The sequence below is a fragment of the Stegodyphus dumicola genome, chromosome X1 (genome assembly GCF_044657685.1).
Source record: "Stegodyphus dumicola isolate Sdum_Otavi_A_Nest chromosome X1, ASM4465768v1".
NCBI lineage: Eukaryota > Metazoa > Arthropoda > Arachnida > Araneae > Eresidae > Stegodyphus > Stegodyphus dumicola.
In genome coordinates, this window is record NC_140780.1 from 108475054 (window position 1) to 108493180 (window position 18127).

Here is an 18127-nt window from a genome sequence, read left to right on the forward strand (position 1 = left end):
ATTATTTTAAATAAGGTTAAACAGGCAAAGAATTTTTCTATTTTACTTGATTGTACCTCTGATGCCAGCCATCAAGAGCAGATATCAATTTGTATGAGGTATCTTAATTTAGAAAATACAGACATGAGTATTGTAGAAAGGTTTTTAGCATTTTGTATTACAACAAATACGAACGGTGGAGGGCGAACAACATTCTTATTAAATACTTTAGAGGAAAACGGTTTAGATATTAGTAATTTGCGCCGCCAAGAACACGACCATGGATCAAACATGAGAGAGAAAACATTTTCGAGCAATTATGCGCAAACCGTTGCTTCTCCGAATTAAAATGTTAACCTAAGTTTAACATAGTATGTAACTGCACTTACCTTTTTTTATGCAGATGAATAATAACAACAATCACAAAAAATAAATGTAGCACAAATTACTATACTTTACACACAAAAGTAGACACAAAACAAGGATTAAGCAATTTGTCGAATGCGTCTACCCTTACATACGCATCGGCATCAAGCAGTTTCACGTTCAAATAAGACAGAAGAGAACATCAGAGACAAACTCCTGTCCTAGTTATAACTTTCGATCAAATAAGATAGTGTGGTAGGAAGAAGAGGCAAGCTCGAGAGACCTGGCAAGCTCGAGGCTGAATTAACTCAGTTAAACGCCCCAACCCTTAGAGGCGATCCAAGAGTCCACTAAGCTATCAGTCCAGCAGACCAGTTAAAACTAAGCGGAGTTGACAGGAAAACTCATCAATTCCTATTCTGGAGGGATCGTTAACATCTGCCATCAATAGGGGCCCCAACCCAGGACAGCAGAACGAAGTCACTTAAACACTGTCAGACAGACCGGGCCACCAATCTTGCCTGCTAGCACTATGTCATGGTATACAGATGTCCGCTTTACGTGCTGCTCAGGGGAAAAACCAAAGAAGGATATGAATATGCAGTTTTGGTGCCTCGAGGCGCACAGGGAACCTAAAGCAGTTTAAAGGCTCACTGAATTCGCCAATTCCATCGACGGGGTTGTTCCGCCCCGGATAGCCATGAATATCTGACTATATAGCTCCACCACAACCAGCGGAATAGACAAGATAGTACCCTACGGTCTCTTCCGAGCATGAAATAACCATCGCCGGCGATGATTCCAGTCCTGTGGAGACTGATTTTAAACATCCATGGCCGAGACTGCCTAAGTGCAAATCCTAATCAGTAGCTTCCCAGGTTTTACCTGAGTCGATCCCCGTAGCGCTTTCAAATAAGACAAGAATTTTCCTGTTTGGACAGGCAGCAAGACGAACTGCTTGTTTTAATGATTGCCCGGCGCCTTTTTGACTCTGCGCCGTCGTGCGCCGTACGACTTTACACCTATTGTCGGCCCGGGCCTGATTATAATGGATGTTTGATATTCTATTAATATTGCTGTTTGTCTGAAACACAATTGCAGGCAAAACGTAGTACATATTTTAAAAGGGCAATATAATGAATTCTAAAATTAAGAAATTTGCAGCTGTACAGAGAAATAAGCTTGAGGCTTAAGAATAAAATTAGAATTTATCCTTCTCTAATGAAAGAACTATTTATTTTCCAAGAAATAACCTTAAAATGTGGCCAACTTCCTGATACGCTTTAACCATCTACATGAAAAAATACGTACCTAAAGAATATTAATGAATGCCAATAAAAGGTACAAAATTTCATCAGCAAGTTTTCTTTATTAAGTAATAATTTAGATTTTCTAAAGCAGGAATTCCAGAAAAATTAATTGTGCCTTCAACAGGAATTGAAACCGAATCTTTCAGTTTTGCTAGCTAGATGTGCGGGCCGCTATACCGCAAAAGTTAACGGAAGCATTTTCTTAAATGCCTTTCCCCATCAACCTAAGCAGTTAGGGGCAAGAGAGGCGATACCCAGTCGACTACACCAAGTAGATGACAAATTATCGTCCACGAAAGGGAATCGTTAGGCTTTTGAAAAAAAGAAATCTTAAAAAATTAACTCTACTTTCACAGGGAAATGAGTACGAATTTACTAGTCAGATACGCTAATCACCGCGAACAAAAGCCCATGGGAGATTGTGGGAAAATGTGATACCCATTTGACCAAATCAAACTAATGAATTCTCGTCAATCATGTTTTAGTTTTAACACCACTGCAGTATCATTACCATTTGGGAAGCCATTTCTAAAGCGTTATGACTGCATTAATGTCATACGAATGACTATATATTCGCATGTGACTATTTTAGTATCATCAGTCACATACGACTTCGTCACAAGAGTATTTTAGTGATAGGATTGCAAGACTTGGTTTCAGTTTTACCTGAGTTCAAGAAAGTCCATCAAAATATTATAATAGACAATTTTCATAATTTTAGTTGAATAGTTGCTTAATTTATTGCTCTCAGGAAAGTATGTTATGAAGATACGTGATATGATTATTTACGAATCTTAAACATCACTGTACGACTCTATAAAAATCATTCCTAGTAAGAAAATCTGAAAATGATGCAATCAGCTGGAAGTTAAATTATGGTGGTCATGCAGCTTCTTTTTTTCTTTCAAAACATAATCATGCAAAGCGTATGAATCAGAAACCTGATAATCAGGTATACCCTCAATTAGCACTCTCACACATCGTTCACTCCTTTCCCACCATTCATATTTAATGAATTCTGAAGGATAAAACCCTCTTACCACAGTGTGTGGGATTTTCAGTTCCTCTACTATGATTACTTACATAATCAAAATTCTGTGAAAGCGGACAGCGATTTGATTCTGCTTATTGTATGTGCTGATAATGACACGACAAAATATCATTTACTGGAAAATTCAGGTGTTAAAAAATTGCTAACAGCAAACGGAACAAAGTTAAAACCCAAACAGATTTATCATCTGGAAAACAGAAAATGGTGTTTGATTTGGATTTGGGGTGACACTGAAGGTTAGTTTCGAGTAAAAACCAGTTTCAAGTAACACAGACGATGACCATCAAATGACAAATAAATAAGTAAACTTTTCTCCGTTATTCAAATCAGTTTTTCGAGTTCAGAAATACAGATACTTTGAAACCATACTGAAAACCACATTTTTGAAATGAGATAGCGCATGTAAACTAAATTTATAGCAGTGCATACGTCTTTTCGCTGCAGAAATCCTCTTTTTCAGTTCTTCAAAGAATCGGTTAATTGCATTTTCCTTCTACCATGTCGAAAAGCACATTTATGACAAAGCGGCATATGTTCCTTTTAGGGACTCTTATTTATCTTTAGCGTTTGCGAGCTGCACGTCATTGCTGGGAGTCAAATGCCTGCGAATTGAAACATAAAAAGTCACACGCGTAGAATAAAAAAATTGATATATGTGCCTCACATGACTCATGATGCATTAAAAACATCGTTAAAAAGTCGTTAGTAAAGAAGTCCTCTTTTTATAAGAATAAGCAGTTTTATTGCCTCATAAGCGTTCACAGATCAGTTTTTAAAACGGTTTTCATTTTAACAAGTTTGGCAGCACTAAAGTTGCTTAGCAAAAATTATTCAGCGATCCTATATCCCTCTCCAAAATGTTTAGAAATTTGTTTTATTAATCTATACGCTACATTTCCCTGTTCTTTACTGAATCATTTTCGTATGCTAGGATTAGGATTTTCTAATTTCCATCTTTAAAATGATCAAAAGTCGCTGAAAGCTGTTTTAGAGGAAGTCTGGCAAATATTTGCATGAAATCAGAATGTAACTTTGTGAAACGAGTTTAGTTTAATTCCTGATTACGTGGTGTTGTGACTTATCTCACTTGTCTGACAGTAGCATCAGAACAAACTCACGAAATTCATCGTCACAAGGAGTGCAAGACTGCGCTTGTCATCGGCAAGAACCTTGAGCACCAAACAGGTGGCAGTACGACTTTGCTCAGTTCAGCCGCCAATGTTGATGGAGAGCACCTCGGGGGGAACGGGTTCGAGGGTCTTCCCCCTCTCTTCTCCTACCACAACCTCTCAAGAGGATTTTTGGCTAGCCGCACATTTAGAGTGACCCTATGCCACACAGATACTATGCAGGACGTTTCAGCGAATCGGTTGCAAACTTTCAGGAGAGATAGAGTACACCTCGATGATGGAAAAACACATAGCAATGCATGGTCGAAAACGCTTTCCTGACGAGGTAGTGACAACATAAAACACAAAAAAAGAAAGATACGAATATATGTTTATTATGCTTTGTGCAGCAGAAACCAAGAAATAAGAACAAAATCAGACGATAGTCATCAAAGAAGGTGTTCGAAATAACGTTCGAAACGTATCCTCAACATGGGATCGGCAGGGGTGGTCCAGGTTTATTAGCCAGCAAGATCTCCAGATCTCACTTGCATTGACTACTTCTTCTGGGGATATGTCAACACAATGGTGTACAAAACTCGCCGTTAGAAGTGCTGGGGAACTTGCTGCACGCATCGTGGGAGCTGCTGGGGAAGTCCGGGACATGCCGGATATTTTCCAGAACATCACATCTCTGTATGCCGGAGATGTGAGGGTCCGGGGTCGTAATTCCGAACACCGTCTTTGATTACGATCGTTGTCTATTTTTATTCTTATTTCTTGATTTCCGTTGTACTAAGCATTGTAAACATGTTTCCTCATCCTGTTCATGTTCTTCCTTTCTTGTGTTTTGTGTTTTCACCACCGCCCCAGGAAAGCCTTTTCGACTATGCATTTCTATGGGATATTCCATCGTCTAGGTGTACTTAATCTGTCTTCAAAGTTTGTTACCGATGTGCTGAAACACCCTGTACATTTGCAAATATCCATGCCTTCTCCGGAAATCGAACCCGAGCCCTTCGGTACCTCAATCAGCATGGCTAACCACTATCCCGTTTGAGCGGCCCTAATTAAGTAGTATGATATAGCTTAGATTAAGACTCACTCTAGATTCATATCGTATATATGTGCAACTTTGAATTGTCATCACATAAAACTTCGATATTTAGAATTTAATATCCCGAATGCATAAAATTTTTACAAGGCTGACAGAAATCCGGCAGTAATCTAGTGCGAGACTTTTATGTTTTTCTTACTGCTGTTTTTCCTTGAAAGCAAAAGAATACACGCATCACTGAAAAGTCCCTTTATAACTCACTCGTATTATATCATATATATATCACTCACTTCAAGCATCAATAAATATACATATACGCAAATGATTATTTTAAAATAATCAAAATCAAAATTTTCAAAAACTACAGCACCTGATGTCATTAACTATAGGAAAATGACCCCGAAAATTATTATGAAAAAAAAAAAAAAAAACTGGTAAAGAAAATGGTATTTCTCAGCATAATTATTCACTCGTCAATTGCCTGAGGATTCGTGATTTCAGACTTCTACAATTCGTTCACTGCAGCACTTTCTACTGCACTATTTATTTAATTTAAGCTCTGAAGAAACGGGGTTTTAATTAGCGTCAGATCTTCCAGCAATTTAACTTGAATTTCTTTCTGTTGCAGCAGTTGTTTTTATTTTACTTACGGAAATCTTCATTGTCTCATTCCTCCTTCACCTTAAAAAAGGTACAACGTTGGGCGGTCATCAAAATATTAGAGACTTTTTTTAATATGATTGTTGCTTGCAGGTTAAAAAATAATCATTCTTTGGATGATTAGTTCACTTAATAAACATGAATAGCCACTATTTATGATACAAATGTGTTCACAACAAACATTAGGCCTTAGTTAACAATCTGTATTTCATTACAAAAAAGAGATTCTGCCAGAATTATTTGCCTGAAAAATAAATATCTTCGATCTCGTTTTATCAGGAATCAATCTGCGGACGAAATGACCAATGTTTTCCAGATTTAGCCATTTAAATACCGACAGTTTACAAACCGACAAAGTTAAGTGTTACAAACCGACGTTTTTCTTAACGCAACGTGCTATATTTGTCGCCTTTCTTCCCACAGTATGCGTTAGAACTTCCGTAATAGAGATCTGAACCTAAGAAAATAGAAGTTGTAGAGTATTCATTTATTTTTAATAACCGGTTATTTTATAACAGTTAGCTTTTCTGTGTTTCTCGCTTTCCATTTTCCTGCCAGAATGTTAATTTCTAGTTCTCGCGTATTCAAATGAGGTAGAAAAGAGGAGGTATTTAAAGGACGGTTTTAAATGGTAGAATTAGAGTGTGTTCCTCCTGCCGGAAGGCCATGTTGCTAGTTGATTTTGTTGAGAGCAGTTCATCTGCCGCGTTGCGTTATTCTCGCCATCAGGCTCGTCACGCCGATATTAGGTCTGGGCTAATTTGATCGTTTTTGTCTGTGTAGCCTAAGGGCTAAGAAAAATTTACTTATTTAAGTTCAGTTCATTATTTTTTTATTTACGCTATAAATGCTGGATGATTCTGTAAGTATGAGCCAGTGCCTTGATGTTAATAAAAAGGTCCTTTACACCCTCGTCATATCTCTGCTGTGATTTCCAAGACACAACGATAAGTCGCTTACATTTTTGTACTGTTTTCATAGTTTATGTTACCAAAGCGCGTGAGACTCTATAATGTAAGCCTAATTAAATAAAATGTTAAGTGTTATACTTGCTTCGGTTTCTAAATAAAGTACATTCGATTCGGGGCTATAAACTGTTATTTTATTGCTTCATTTGATGAACACTTATATTGGAATATTCACTTCATTTAAAAAGAGCTTTCGAATTTAACTACAGATAAGTTTAAACGGGAGAAAAACAAGTGAGAGAGGGAAAAAAAACGATTTCCAATATAAATTTCTGAATACGAAAATATTAGCTCTACTTTTAAGTACTATTTAAATGCAGTTCGAAACGTAAGAAAGAAAACTCCCCCACCTCATTTCTAGCAGCAAGCAACTGAACTAAAGTATTATATTTAGGCGAAGCCAGAAAGGCTAGGTATCAAAAGTGATTCCACCCAGTTTTAACAGACAGCATGACAAAGAATGAAGGAGGAAAGAAATTAGTCAAATTATCGCATCTTGAACAAAGCAAAGTGCAAGAACATAGTTAAAATATTTTGTAATATCATCCAATTACTATGAATCGACATTCAGAAGTGAACAAACAATACAGCAATCATCCGCATTATGCCATCGGATTTAAATCGATTCGAAAATGTATTGCTTTGTTGAAAGCATGAATTCTTGTCTTATTTCATGACCAAAAGTTTCTACCCGCTTTAGAAGCACTAATCCAAGTGCTTATTTCATTACCTTCACTGTCAGATTTGGAAAGCAAAGGACGTACTTCAAACCTAACAGCAGTGACTTCTATATCCATACATCCAATAGTCGGGGCAAAGCTTAATCTAAAGAATACAAAAAAAAAAAAAAAAAAAAAAAAAAAGCAGAAGCGAATGATTACGCGTAGCCATTGCTTCAGAAACAGGTGAACTACGTTGGAAATTTACTATTATTTCATTTAGTACGGGACTTCCGTTCAACTATGTTCATAGTTTTACAATCACTTGTTGTTTATTTTTGTAGATGTATGTACCTGGAAGAAACATACCTTATCTCGCTTTTGCTTCAGTCTCGAAGGAATTAAAAAAAAAATAAGCAGCTAATTATATTAAAAGTGAGTTTTCTTCCGTAAAAGTTTCCAGAGATCAAAATCCGACCTCCTAAAATTGAAATATGTTTCGTTAGTAAAATCCGCTGTAACTTCAAAGAGAGTTACGACCAAACTTCAAATATAGTGATACTCTGCTTTCATATTTTAACACTTTTTAGTGATTTCACTTCAAATACTTCGATCAAAAGTCTTCTTCAGAGTTTGGTGATAAGGGACGATAAATACAAGACTTTCGGACTGCGTCTTCAATAGGACATCTAGGATCTCTCTTAAAACTTGATTAACTCGATGTATCACAAACCTCAGTTCGGATCTGGAAGCACATAGCTCAGGTATCTTTTACCATAATGCACAAAATTTTGCATATATTAAATTTTCAGCCTATGATTTTACGGTATATTGCTTAAACAAAAAAAATGGATGTGAAAACTACATGATTTCATCATACGGCCTATCAAATTATACACATTTTTGGTTGCACTACATTTACAGTTATTTCCTTGAATTATTAACTAAATTAACCGATCATTCAAGGTAAGTTAAGAAATTATATCAAAAACTGCAAATTTTGAAATTAAATATACAGGTCAAGTTTTGCCATATGGAAATCAAACGTCTTGTACTTTTATTTTTTCATAACGAATATAAGTATAGGAACCGGGAAATCGCCTTGAAGTTAAATTTTTAAATTTCGTTATTTGTCGAATATTAATTTCTTTTTAAATTTGACATTTTCAAAACATGAATATTTTGGTCATTTAAAACACTTCTTTCTGTAGTTGGAAGTATATGACTACGACACACGATTGCGAAAATAAAGACAGGGTAAGAGGTGGGTATATATATATATGCCAAACGCAATAAGAATGGCAGCTTCACAACTAGATGCACTAGATGGCATTAGCAGTCCCATATACAAAATTCCAACATTATATGACGAATCGTTTCGAGTTATGCAAGATATATACATACATACAAGCGTATGTACAGCCATCACGAAAAACATTTCTTTTGAATCCAGTTTACAAATCGTTTTGGGTCCTTAATTCTGTCCACACGTACAGACATCACGCAAAACAATCGTTCAAATGGATTCAGAAGGCTCACCAGTAGACGAGTACTAAAAGCCGCTGAACACTGGTAATTTGGTCCGTAATTCAAGTCACATGGAACAGGCTGGCTGCAGGGGTATTTTCGGTCTTTTCCCTAAGTGTAACATGGTTATAAGCCAGTTTCCCTTAGAAAATCATCCACGGAGCATCCTCCCTAGCTGTGTAGTGCCTAACGGCGAAACACGTAATAATTTAAAGAAAAATGGATTTGTAAACGGTCAAAATGAATATTTCCCTTGAAATATAATACCCGAAATTTTTCGCGTTTACAATACTTCCTTTACTTCGCGTAAGAAAGTAAAAAAGGTCTTCTATCCTCAAATATTTCTTTTACCTTTATCTGCTTCAATAGCAAAAATAAAGTATATTAAAGAGGTATAATAAAAGGCTATAACTAAGAACCCAGAAGAATAAAATAAACCAATATCTTACGCATCTTTGTCAAACAAACCAACAAAAAATTAAAAAATTATCAATGCATTCCGTGTTTCTAAACCTGATCGATTAATTAAGTTCAACAAATATTATGACGCACTCCCTTAAAATACTGTTTGAAATTTTTGTACACAAAAGCGTTTTGAAGTTTTGAAGCTGACCGTTTTAATTTTTTATGTGTATTATTTCATGCAGATAGCCGCCCTTCTGTGGTTTCCCATACGCAGTTAATCTAGTCTAACCTTTTTTTTTTTTTTTTTTTTTTTTCAATTGTCATTAGAAACAGCCTTAGCGGAGTCTTTTCTATATTTTGCAAATATAAAATTAAAATCATAACCACATTTAACACAATATTTAAAAATTAATGCTTGAAATAATTGCATTAGATTAATTCCGTTGAAACAAAGCATGCGAATGCTGCGAGAGGAGAAATGGCTAACATTTACACTACATATGACGTAAATCACAGTAAAATGCCCAAAAAAGCTCTTTTCGCAAAAGCTGAAGTTACCGGTTGGACACCGGTCCAACACTTATAACTTTCCGGCTATCCGTGAATTTCAGAACAATTAGCTTGTTTTAGTTTAGTGAAAGGATAGTCTATACAAGTATTAATTAACATTTCAGTTTCCCTGAAAATTTATTTAAATCATTTTTCAAGTACCTAATTCGTATTTTGATAATTTATATTAGAAATAGTTTTAATAGCTGTTCTTTAGTAACCTGGCAATGGATTTTAAGGTGTTAGGTATCTTTAAATATTTTTAATTGGAAATTTTTTCTTTTATATCTAAATTTAATTTTTTGAATAATTTTATAACCATCTCCCATGTAAAAAATTCGCTCTGAAACACAAGTTATGATAAAAATAATTTTAAGCTTTGAATTCAAAAGGTCAGATGGTTTGTTTTCATTTACATTTCAGCAAATTCCACGTATTAAAGGTTTCAAATATATAGAAAATATTTCTGTATACGATTTTTTATTACTATCAAATTTCTTATGTTTATTCTAATACTACCAAATTATTAATTTAAGTTTCTATTATAGTTCTATACTTTCACAAATAATGGAAAAGTTCACTTATTAGCATATCTGTGAAAAAATTGTATTAATTTTAAGAAATTAATCCAAGGTAATTTATTTCTCAGTTAACATTTCATACAAAAGTTATTTTCCTGCTTGCGTTCATGATTTCTCTGAACTGGCTGATTAGACTTTCAAGAATTGTGTAAACACTACATCTGTATAAAATGACCAATTATTAGATTTCTGTGATAAGAACTTTTAGATCTATGATTAGATTTGAAATCGTACGACACTTCTACTCATCACTTTTCATTGTGTCAAGTAAAATTATGATTACTATGTGCACAGTATTGTTTAAATATATAATAACGCATACTTACAAGTTTTAACTGATAATTTTATTTTTATCTTTTTTATGAATATTGAAAAATAATATGTATTTTCAGAATTTGAAGATAATTAGACCTTTAAGTTAAGATGGCTCCCGAAAGTATAAGTTTCTTGCTTGCGCGCATTATTTATTTGAAAAACGTTCGTCAGAATTTCGTAAGTTTTCACTAATAAAAGGGGGGGGGGAAATACGCGGTGTAAAATGACCAATTATTATACTTCTCGCATAAAAACTGTATAAATTCAGTTCAGTTTTATGCTAAGAAATAGTCGATTTTATTCTAAACTAAGCTATTTTATTTTGCAAGATAATATTATCCGATTATCATAATTTTTTTAAAAAGGTCGGTTTAATTATACATTACTTTTTTAGTTGAAAAAAAAACTATTAAAAATAGTGATCTGTGTATCCTTAATGCCGCGCGCAGGACGTATTACAGTTTAATGTCCATAACAAAGAAGGTATTTTATTTTTATTTTAATTATTTTAATATATATTACATAAAGTAAAAGTATAAAAGGTATCGAAAGATGTATACGAAATTTCCTGATTGCAACCCATTTAATTATACAGCTACTAAGTTTTAAAAATTTTATTATGTTTTGATATTTTGAAGGTATCTCATCCTTTAAGTTGGTTTACAACATGGTAATTATATTTCTAATAATTTATTCTTTACTTCTTGCTAAAATGACCTACATGTTTATAATTAATTCTAAAATCATGAAACATTAATGCTATTATATCTGAATGATTACTTCTAAAATGCGAATTTTTCCGTATGTTTTCATAAGAAGCTATTGAAACATAAAAATATGTACTGCAGCAGCTTTCATTAAAAATCATATTTTCACTTTAACCACTAGGAACTTATGGAAATCACTGCCTGACGTAATCGAATGCGCTAACAGACATTTCTTAGACTGGATTGCATATATAAACATAAACATAAACATTTATCTGTAACTTAGTTTTTAAGCAGAAGCTTAGGTTTAATTTCAAGTAATGTTTTTGTTCGGCGATGAACTCTTTACCCTAATAAATCTTCCTTGGATGCTTTTAAGTGAACTCGTTACGTTGGCGTTTTGTGATTTGCGTAAGTAGTTTAATATTTTAATAAGTGTATTGCTTTGGTTTCCTAATTAAAAGGTTTTTAATATATGTTTGTTTACTGAAGCTCAAACTAAAATCAACACATTTTAATTAAATTATCACTGTATTATTCTTTTCAATTATAATCTAATAACTTTCCTTAGTAGCCGTAGGTAAGATTTCTAAAATAAGATTTAAGCTATTAGCCCTCCCCACCCCGGAACGAACGGGCTGGCTGCATGGGTGTTTTCGTGGTTTTTCCCATGTGTAATGTGTATACGAGCCAGTTTTCCTTAGAAAGTCCTCCACGGAGGATTCCGTCCATTTAGACAGATAACCCTTTACCTCGGCAGATAACCTTTACCTCGGCAGATAACCTTTACCTCGGCAGATAACCTTTACCTCGGCAGATAACCTTTACCTCGGCAGATAACCTTTACCTCGGCAGATAACCTTTACCTCGGCAGATAACCTTTACCTCGGCAGATAACCTTTACCTCGGCAGATAACCTTTACCTCGGCAGATAACCTTTACCGTAATCTAATAAACCAAGCCCACCCCCTCGAAAAAAAGATAAAAACTTCAGACAGTTTCTGGAATGACTTAAACTTTCAATTACTAACTATTCTGGTAAGTAAAATTAGTAAAGGAGCAACTTTGTATCTGGCGTAGATTTTAGTCGAGACTATCGATTGCGAATATACACAGGTAGAAGACTATCTTAATCAGGTGCAAACTCAAGCTCAACTCAAGGTTGTACTTTACTGATTTTTACTTTGGCGTGTTTCTCTTAACTATTCTGATAAATATTTTCTTCAATCGTTTATTTTTTTACAGTTAAAATGAGAGTTCCACGACAATCTCAGATAACAGATGAAACAGTAGAGGATCACCGTGAGGAAATTGAGAAAGCTAAGAGTGACAACGCGGAATCGAGACTTCATGCTGAGGTTAGTAATCGGGACGGCTGACGATTTTCTAGGTAGTATGGTTTGCAGTTTCATGCTCTTTTTAATGAAATTTTCAGCATAATTACGTATAGTGTGGTAACTAGTCAATCTTTCCGGAGTATATGCGAAATGTTTGATTTTGAAAGATTTTTTAGCAAAAACGAAATTTCATCATATAGTGGCTATAGAAAGTTACCGGCCTACGCATTAAATGTTCAACTGAAATCATGCTAATGCTTACTGTAATTTTGATCCTTTTCCTCAACAGTATCTTCCAATTGAACAACTTTAAACCAATTGCATTACACATAAGCACACTTTAAGTCTCACAAAACTTAATTGGTACAAATGTATCGAAGCATCCTTTTCTGCAACCGCTTATGCCTTGGCATATCGGTGAGCAGCACAGCACATAAAGCGTTGTCAAAAGTTACATATAGATCTATAAACTATACTTAAATGAACAAGCAAGAGTTTTTAAACAGGTATAAAAAAGTTTAAACTCATGATTTATGCAGTTTAAATACTTAACCGTATACTGAAATACTTTTCCCAAAGCTTACTGGGTAACAATCCGCTGTTTGAAAGCTTTAGTTGTTGCTATAATCAGTTATCGAACATCATGAAGTTTAATTTGCAGGGTTTCATAATTAATGATTATAGGTAATATTAAACATTCATTGTCGTTCTAAGAGAAGTTGGGTCATCCAGCCGCAGAGCGACTAAGGTGGCTGAATATTAGTAGTTCGACCTGGGTTCGATTCTAGGCAAACTGGCTGGCTACATGAGCGTTTTTGTGGTTTTCCCCATATGTAACGTGGATACGAGTCAATTTCCCTTAGAAGGCAAAGGAAGGAACTTCCCTTAGAAAGTCCCTTAAGCAGATGGTTCTCGCGTGCTTTACCATAATTAAATAAACCAAGCCATACCAATCGAAGCGAAGTTATTCCTAGTGGTATCGATGTCATTATCTGGAAAACTGCTGAGAATTCAGTTGGGTAATGTTATCTGTATTATTAAAGTTTATTTCAAACTAATTACATCGTTTGAATCTTTCGTCATTCTCGTTAGTCAATTATGAAAAATTCTCGGTGTGTTTACGAACTTGTGTTTACGAACAATACAAAGAAATTTTAAGGCATCAAGAATGCCGTCTCTATACAGCAAAGCAAATCTAGTTTCGATTATTTGTTACGTAAAAGCTGACGTAATATTTCATTTCATGTACTAATATTCCGCTAATTTCCATGATTACAGTTTCACTATGCATAACTATTTGAATTCTAGGGTTTAATCCTAGTATCTGGTGCACACGGAATTTGGCTACTTTTGGCGACTTTATGATGAGCAGTAAAAACGGGACATATACGATGAGTAGTTAACGGGTCATTCAAAGAAAATATATAGTTAAACATGGTATATACTCGTACTATGTATATAGTATATATATAGAGATAGAGAGACGTTCTTCGGATCATTTTTGGTGTTGGCAATAATTTTCGCGCCAAGGCTGCACCGTATACTAGGATTTTACCGAATTCTAGATTTATTTTCCGTTCAGGTATTCAGGACATCTATTTTGTTCCGAGCTCCTACCTATCTCATGGCATATCAGTTGTCTCGAATTAAAGTTAAAATTGATCATTTCCCGCATGCGAGCGACTTTTGTACAAATATATATTTTGTAAATCTTCCAAGTTATGTAATAGTTTTAATTTTTTAGGGAATCTTAGCACTCACGAATTCGTGCGGAGTTTCTTAATGCCCTAGTCACTTGACATTTGCACAAAAAAAAATCAATTCCACCCCTACTATATCCTCAAATTTACTTTAACAACATCTGAGAAACATGGAACCCTCATTATCATGAAAACATAAACATGAAATTCTAAATGGTTAAATTTGAAGTGTGGTATGGGGCTTTTCAAACTTCAGACGTGATCACAGAAGATCGTAGATTTTTAAGTGGTGCTGGAGATCAGTGATTTAAAATTTTCACCTTCGTCCTTGTGATAAGTCCTGAAATACGAATTAAGACCATAAATAATGAACTGAATTTTCTAGGCTATTACAGAAAGTGCAGTTGGAAACTTCCCTAAGAATTTATGGAATCGAGCCTATCATCACCTCCACGTGGGAATGGATTTGTTTCAAGAGTTTCATAAAAGAACTGTGCCACCTCTTCCAGGTATTTTTGGCTCAAATAAAATGAAATTCTTTGGATTCTGTAAACAAATTGTAGAGTTAAATTTCTGAATTTTAGGTATACCTCCTATCTATGCAATAGAAAATCCGCACGAACTTTCAATAAGAAAGCGGGCCTTCTGCATGAACGTGAATCTCGCGTATCGAATTCTCACGTATCTGAAGATCTACTCTTACCTTTCGTTGATGAAGTTCTGTAAGATAGTTCAAGGTACTTACGTGCTAAGTCATTTTATTCTTATTAAAAGTGTAAATTAAAGCAAATATCCCGAAATTTTGATTGAAGCACTGTCATTACATTTCAATCCTTCGTATTTTCAGATCGCCTGGGAATTCAAAGATGTAGCCTACAAATTTCAAATGAATCCCTGTCATTACATTTCGGTCCTTTTAATCTTAACATCGAGTGGAAGCTACAAAAGGGGCTAACTCAGACAGCTGAGGATCCTCCTCGTAACTGAAGAAACCTAAGACTCCGTAATAGGTAAAAAGCATTGGAAATTTAGGAAATATTGTACTCTTTTTAAGTTACAGATGTCTGCTATTAAAAGTGAATATTCAAGCTTTGTTTTCTGTATATAAAACAATAAAATCTAACGAATTGTTCAGAACTGTCTTTAAGCTAAATCACTTAAGCTAATATCAAGAACACGAAACGAAAGCTAAAGTGTTGGCATTTTCCAGAATTTAGTACGTTTCCATTTTTGTCAACTATTACCAACTATATATTTGCCGTCAGTATTTCTACTTGCGGCAAGGTTCATGCTAATAGCTCTCTCCATGTTGATCAAAGCTGTTCTCCTCCCCATTTGAGTTAATAACAAACTTGGTTTCGTACATTTTAGTGTTCACTGTAGGTATGAATGCAGAAGTTTATAATTTTCATGTGCTTAGATACATCTTACAACTCTAATTGCAACTACATAAGGCAGAGTCTGCCGAGAAGAAACGATTTTAAGAAAACAAAATATGAAAATGTAATATCACTGGCGATAATTCATTACTTAATGCATATAGTATTCCTTCACCTTAAGCTAATAACTGGATTTCTAAAGTCAGCGTAAGACAACAAATCTTTCTCGTTTAAAAAAAAAAGTTTAATATTGCATAATACTAAAAAATTTTGCAAGTGTAGGCCCAAAAGGCAATTCTCAGTAGCGATTAACTTATCCTAGAACTGACTCATCTTTGTTCTAAGCGTAGGTGGTGCGAGTCTCGGCAACGTACGCCTTTTCCTGTTGCATCTATTTCCAAAGCATACACTGACTATTTCATGGGCGTCTTCCTGTACACGCCACTTCTGATTAAGAATATACTTCTGTGTATATATGAAACGCACAAACATTTTAATCAGTATGGTTAAATATATTAACCTTAATTTTATAACTTGCTTTTCATTTGACACTAACGAAAACAAGTCATTTGTAGCTAATGGGCAAAACTGAAAAAAAGCTAATCTAACACATATTCGAATTTCGATATAAGAATTTTTCAACGAAACAATTTAATGTATAAAACCATTGTTTGAAATAAAACTCAACATCTGATCCTTGCTCTATGAAACGTTTGAATGTTGGTTTTCGTACTTGTGTTCTCTGGAAATTTTGCAAAGATATTTTCATAATTTTATGGCTAAGACGGAATAAAGTAATAGATACCGCCTTTTAAATACGAATCTTGTAATTTACTCTTAATTAATGTTAAAACGAGAATTTAGTGAGCTCCATCTAAAACGTGCATGCCAGATTAGTCTCTATGCTTCGGTTACTTTACCAGAGTATGGCAAAGCCTCGATGGCTATCTACCTAGAAATTTTGGGGAAAATAGCTCGTATTCACGTTATACATTGGGAAAACCAATCATACAGTCAGCCGTTTCGCCTGAATTCAAACCTAAACCAGGCCAAACTACCAGTATTCAGTGGTCTTTAACCATTCAGCCATTGGTGGGGCTTCCTCTGCTTCGGATGCCTTGCCATGTCTAATCCTCGAACTTTCAGTTAAGGTTGATTTCCTTACATAGTATTCCGTATCGCTAAATACATTTGCTACTATGCTTATTTTCGAAATTTTATGAAGCTATTTTGTCCATGTATTTCGTGGAAGATTGGTTGCCAGAGCCTCAAGGAGGTATTTCATGAAGGCTTTTCTCTACTTAAAATCCTTAATTCTGGGTTCATGATGCTTCATTTTAAGAACGTGAATGAACAATTATTGCAAAAATCTAAAAAAGTTAAAAATCCAAATTCGCTGCAAGCGTCATTAGACTAGTTTATTAAATTTATTAATGCCCGATTTTCGAACGTCCTTCATGCATGAAAATGAAGTTGCTGCACTTCATTAAATTCTAATTCTGCGTCACAGACGTGTCAAATTCCATGTCTCTTGTCTGCGCAAGAATGAAAACGCTGCTGTAAGTTTGTTCAAATTATGAAAGGCCAGGTTTGGGAAGATGTCCACCTGTGTATAACCGCTGAATACTGGTTGTTCGACCCGGTTTCGAAGTCTGGGGAATTAAAACACTCCATGGAAACGTGGATATTAGTTTCCTTCACTATCCTCCGCGAAGGCATTTTCTTATTCGTTAATGTACACGAGTTAACTGCATAATAAATAAGCCAGTTCTTTCAAAATTCTCCTAAGGCGGATATTGTTAAATTTTTTAAAATATCACAAATTTTCAAATTCTGAAGTATTTAACCCCGTTGATTTGGGACTTAATTGCACTTGTTTACTATCTTGAATTTCGTACTTTTAACTTGACAGTTAATTTCGTTCTCCATCAATAGTAAGAATGAAATAAATTTACGTAATAGTTCTTAGATTTGCTATAAAAGTTGAGTTCATTCAGTGGCTGATTCACTTCTTGTTAGCCACGCAGCTACAGCTAGCTGTATAGGTGTTACGTGGTTTCTCACTGTGTAACACAAAGACTAGCTAATTACCAATTAAGAGAAGACCTATGGCAGTTGAGGGGGCTGTGGTTAAACATCAACCGAGAGCGTAATCCATTGAAACCCTTCCTCAGAAGTAGCATCCTAGTCTGGGTAATGAACTTGGTCTATTAATCTTATTTTAATGTATTTTACCATAAACTAATTGGGATTCTTAAACCTTCTCAAAAGTATTTCTCTGTTCCGATATCCTTGGAGTTCTATGCCTTAATAAAATTTTCCAAGGTACCACAAGTAAATAATCATGGAAATGAAATTTGCGTTTCACTGAATAAAATTATGAAGGATCAACGAGCGTCGGAGCGCTGCATATTTTAAGATAATACGGCTGAGCTAAAAGCTATAGAGCTCTATATTAAGTACGATGA

At 34.8% G+C, this 18127-nt stretch overlaps 2 protein-coding genes across 2 annotated transcripts in view; one reads left to right on the top strand and one right to left on the bottom strand.

Moving 5' to 3' along the window:
• LOC118185900 (A disintegrin and metalloproteinase with thrombospondin motifs 9-like) overlaps positions 1–18127 on the bottom strand; it is a 524770-nt gene that overhangs the window by 359310 nt on the left and 147333 nt on the right. The window lies entirely within an intron of this gene.
• On the top strand, positions 11499–15422 carry LOC118185902 (uncharacterized). The gene is made up of 5 exons (XM_035355849.2): positions 11499–11654; positions 12489–12601; positions 14666–14789; positions 14865–15017; positions 15128–15422. Exons 1-5 carry the CDS (start codon positions 11564–11566, stop codon positions 15265–15267), a joined length of 621 nt encoding a protein of 206 aa, XP_035211740.1. The 5' UTR covers positions 11499–11563; the 3' UTR covers positions 15268–15422.

Coding starts and splice junctions, on each gene's coding strand:
- LOC118185902 (XM_035355849.2), top strand. CDS start 11,564: ATGTTTTTGTTCGGCGATGAACTCTTTACCCTAATAAATCTTCCTTGG. Junction 11,655..12,488: donor GTTGGCGTTTTGTGATTTGC/GTAAGTAGTTTA, acceptor ATTTTTTTACAG/TTAAAATGAGAGTTCCACGA. Junction 12,602..14,665: donor AATCGAGACTTCATGCTGAG/GTTAGTAATCGG, acceptor TGAATTTTCTAG/GCTATTACAGAAAGTGCAGT.